At 27.6% G+C, this 3,253-nt stretch overlaps 1 protein-coding gene across 1 annotated transcript in view; it reads right to left on the bottom strand.

The window, feature by feature from the left end:
• The window catches only part of LOC105619309 (paramyosin-like), a 34,525-nt gene extending 31,590 nt beyond the window's left edge, over positions 1-2,935 (bottom strand). Inside the window, exons 1-5 of the mRNA XM_012200831.1 lie at positions 2,663-2,935; positions 1,727-1,831; positions 1,586-1,654; positions 1,351-1,500; positions 845-1,051 (exon numbers count right to left, since the gene is read on the bottom strand). Coding sequence (XP_012056221.1) covers positions 845-1,051; positions 1,351-1,500; positions 1,586-1,654; positions 1,727-1,831; positions 2,663-2,935 — 804 coding nt within the window. The remainder of the gene's footprint in view (positions 1-844; positions 1,052-1,350; positions 1,501-1,585; positions 1,655-1,726; positions 1,832-2,662) is intronic.
• Positions 2,936-3,253: the final 318 nt, after the last annotated feature.

The following is a 3,253-nucleotide window of genomic DNA, read 5'->3' as shown; positions in this document are numbered from 1 at the left end:
ACACACACACACACACACACACACACACACACACACACACACACAGAAAAATATTATTTCACTAAGAAAAGTGATTGTTCATTTTACTTTCTTTCCTTTAAAAAATAACAGTTATCTTTAACAAAGAATATTTTCTTAATAATAATTTTAAAATATACTTATTACAAATTTTAGAGAAAAACTCGTTATCATGTATTCAAAAGAATTTATTTTCTTTTGAAGAATATATTATAAAATTGTTCAAAGGAGATTTTATATAATAAATCGATTTGTTTTAATTTGGTAATCTTGAATATTAATTAAGTATTGAACTTACTAGAATTCAAAATAAATTTATGATAAACTTATAATAGAGTTGTAGACGTATAAATTTTTTAAACAAGTGATTAATAATTAAAGGCGATATATTCCACGTAACACAGCAGTGCCTGAAATTTACTTGCATAAACGTTTTTTGAGCGCGTTACAAGCGCTGCTGTGTGCTACGTGTAATTACGTGACATGTATTTTTCTGTGTGTGCTTTAGATACTTATAGCCAAGACTGTAGATATATCTGCAAAATGAAGAAAGTATTTATTAAAAAATGATCTCTACTCTACGAGCCTATAATTTTTTTTCATTATTTAAAACTACAAATTTTTTTTGATGACATATCTTCGTAATGATCGGTAAAATCTGCAATTCGTAAAATCTCTTTGATTGTATTTATACTGTTCCACTCTAATTATAAATTAAGACAATGTAGCCGTACCGGTATTCTCGAATAATTTATTTCCTATTATTAATTAAATCGACATTAAAATTAATGGATTGCAATGTGACGCACGTAGCCAAATGACGCACCTCACGAGTGTCAGCCGTAACAGACATTTGCTTTATCAACGTCAATAGTCGTTTTATTTCGTCTTCTCTGTCCGCCAACGTGCAACTTTGCTCGTGATATTGCTTTTGAAGCATATCACGTTCCCGCCAGACATTTTTCATCTGCTCTAAAGCGATACCGCAGCTCTCAGCCTCTCTTGATAAATGCTCCATTTCCTTCACCTTCCGCTAATTCATCACACATTTACACATGTTAATACATTAAAACAAATCCGCGGTTTCTTCTAAGACAGTGAAGTCTTAACCTACGGCTCGCTTGCGAATTTTTTATGGCCCGCATAGCTCAAAATATAAAATCATATTTTCTATTTTAAGAATAATAAAAAATAAAATAAAAAACATTATACGAACCGTAAGATTTTATCTGTTTCTGAAAATGGATTTTTAAAAATAACTCTTTAAAAAGATGATTGCTCTAAGGAATTAGATATATTGCACAGCGTTTACTACATTTTGTATGTACGAACCGTAAGCGACTCGTTTTCCATGGAAAGTAATTCTGTCTCCTTAACTTCTTTTCTAAGTTTCTGGATTTCCTGCGTCTGGAAATAACAAACTTGACATTTTCTAGCTAACTCCGCTTTCAACTGATCCACCAGACACTCGAAGGAAGAAAGCTGTAAGAAAAACAATACGATAGTATCCACAAATTTTAGGACAAAGAAATGTATAAAATTGTATAAAATTATTCAATACTATTACTTTTGCATTTAAATCTTCTACCTCGTCGTCGCGCCTGTTGCTCACTACTTTCAACTTTTCTTGCAGGGTCTAGAGACGCGAGATTCAAATAATTACACAAACTTTTAATTGAACTAGTCGGGAGTAAATACTGCGATTTACATTAATGTTACGTCTCAGAATGCATGTATTTTCATCCTTCTCTCTTAACAGCGTTTGCATATGCTTATTCAGCTCCCGCAGCTCTTCCAGCTCATCCTCCTTCATCTGAAAAGCGAACATATAATAAAATTCACAGATTCATTATAATCATATATAAAGCTCTTGTAAATAAATTTTTCATATTATTTCATAATTATTAGAATTCGTATATTAATTCATATATTAAATTTATAAAGATTTCTTTAAAAATGAATTAAACTTTATTAGATTTTATAAGTTTTTCTCAAAAATCATAGAATAAGAAGTTTTAAAAATCTTAGAATATTTCAGAATTTATTTATGTAAAATTGCAAAAATTTTTTCTAAGAATTTTTATAATGTAATTTTTCAAAGTTTTTCTATAAATTTTTTAATTTTTTAGAATTTCTGTGTATAATTTTATAAGTTTTTAGAAAATTATTCAGATTTTGAAAATATAAATTAGAATGGTTTTCAGAAATATTGAAAAAAATTTATTTGTTCTAAATTTTTTTATATACATGGTTCGAAATATTCTAATATGTCTCTCTTATTCCATAATTTCCGAAGAAATTTAGAATCTGAGGAAATTTAAGATATTTTTTAGATATTTTAGATATTTTTTAGAAATCTTCATAAATTTAAAATATAACAAATTCTTAAAATTATTATAAGATATTATAAGAATATTTTTCCAAGAAATTTTTAAAAAATAGATTTTAGAAAATAAACTTTTGCAGCACTTTTTAGAAATATTCTTACAAAAATATCTAAGAAATTTTCTTTAAAAAATTATGAAATTATGCAAGAATTTTTTGAAATATTTTAAAATTTAGAAAGTCTAAAAACTATACAAAATTCTAAAAAAAAGACTATTTTGATGACGATATTTTGAAAATCGAATGTATCATTTCATACACCAAGCTCGTTTTTCAGAACAATAATTTCTGAATCCTTTTGAATAATCACTCCCTTATGGTTCTTCTCGCAGATCTCAGGATCCGAGTTCATCCCTAATTCACTTTCAGACGTAGATACACTTTCGGTAGTCTCGTAATATCGACTGGAAGGCGAATCGACATTAGACTGTTTGTCATCGTTTTCCTTATACTCTTCCGTTTGCACACCCATTTCACGAACATCTTGCGCCGCTTGGGAAGATGCGTCGACATACTCTATGCAAATGCTCATGTGCTCTGCAAAATTTATCGTGGTTTGCAATAGATTATTTCAAACCAACAAAAAAATTTTTTTTATAAAAAATATCGATTTTACTTCTTTCAATTTTCGATAAATATTAAAAATTAGTAAATATTTAGCAAATATCGACTAATAATAATATAACCGTTAGTTATAATTTCCCACTCAACAATATAACGTGTTATTCTTGCTGAAAATTTTTTTTAAAGTTTTTCGTAATTTTTCAGAATTCCCGATAAAAAATTTTTCATGCATGAATATGTATAAATATAAATATTTATAGATATATATATATATATATATATATAT

Source organism: Atta cephalotes (assembly GCF_000143395.1).
Source record: "Atta cephalotes unplaced genomic scaffold scaffold00020, whole genome shotgun sequence".
Classification (NCBI taxonomy): domain Eukaryota; kingdom Metazoa; phylum Arthropoda; class Insecta; order Hymenoptera; family Formicidae; genus Atta; species Atta cephalotes.
The sequence above is the reverse complement of the archived record's forward strand: the minus strand, read 5'-3'. Positions and strand labels throughout refer to the sequence as shown.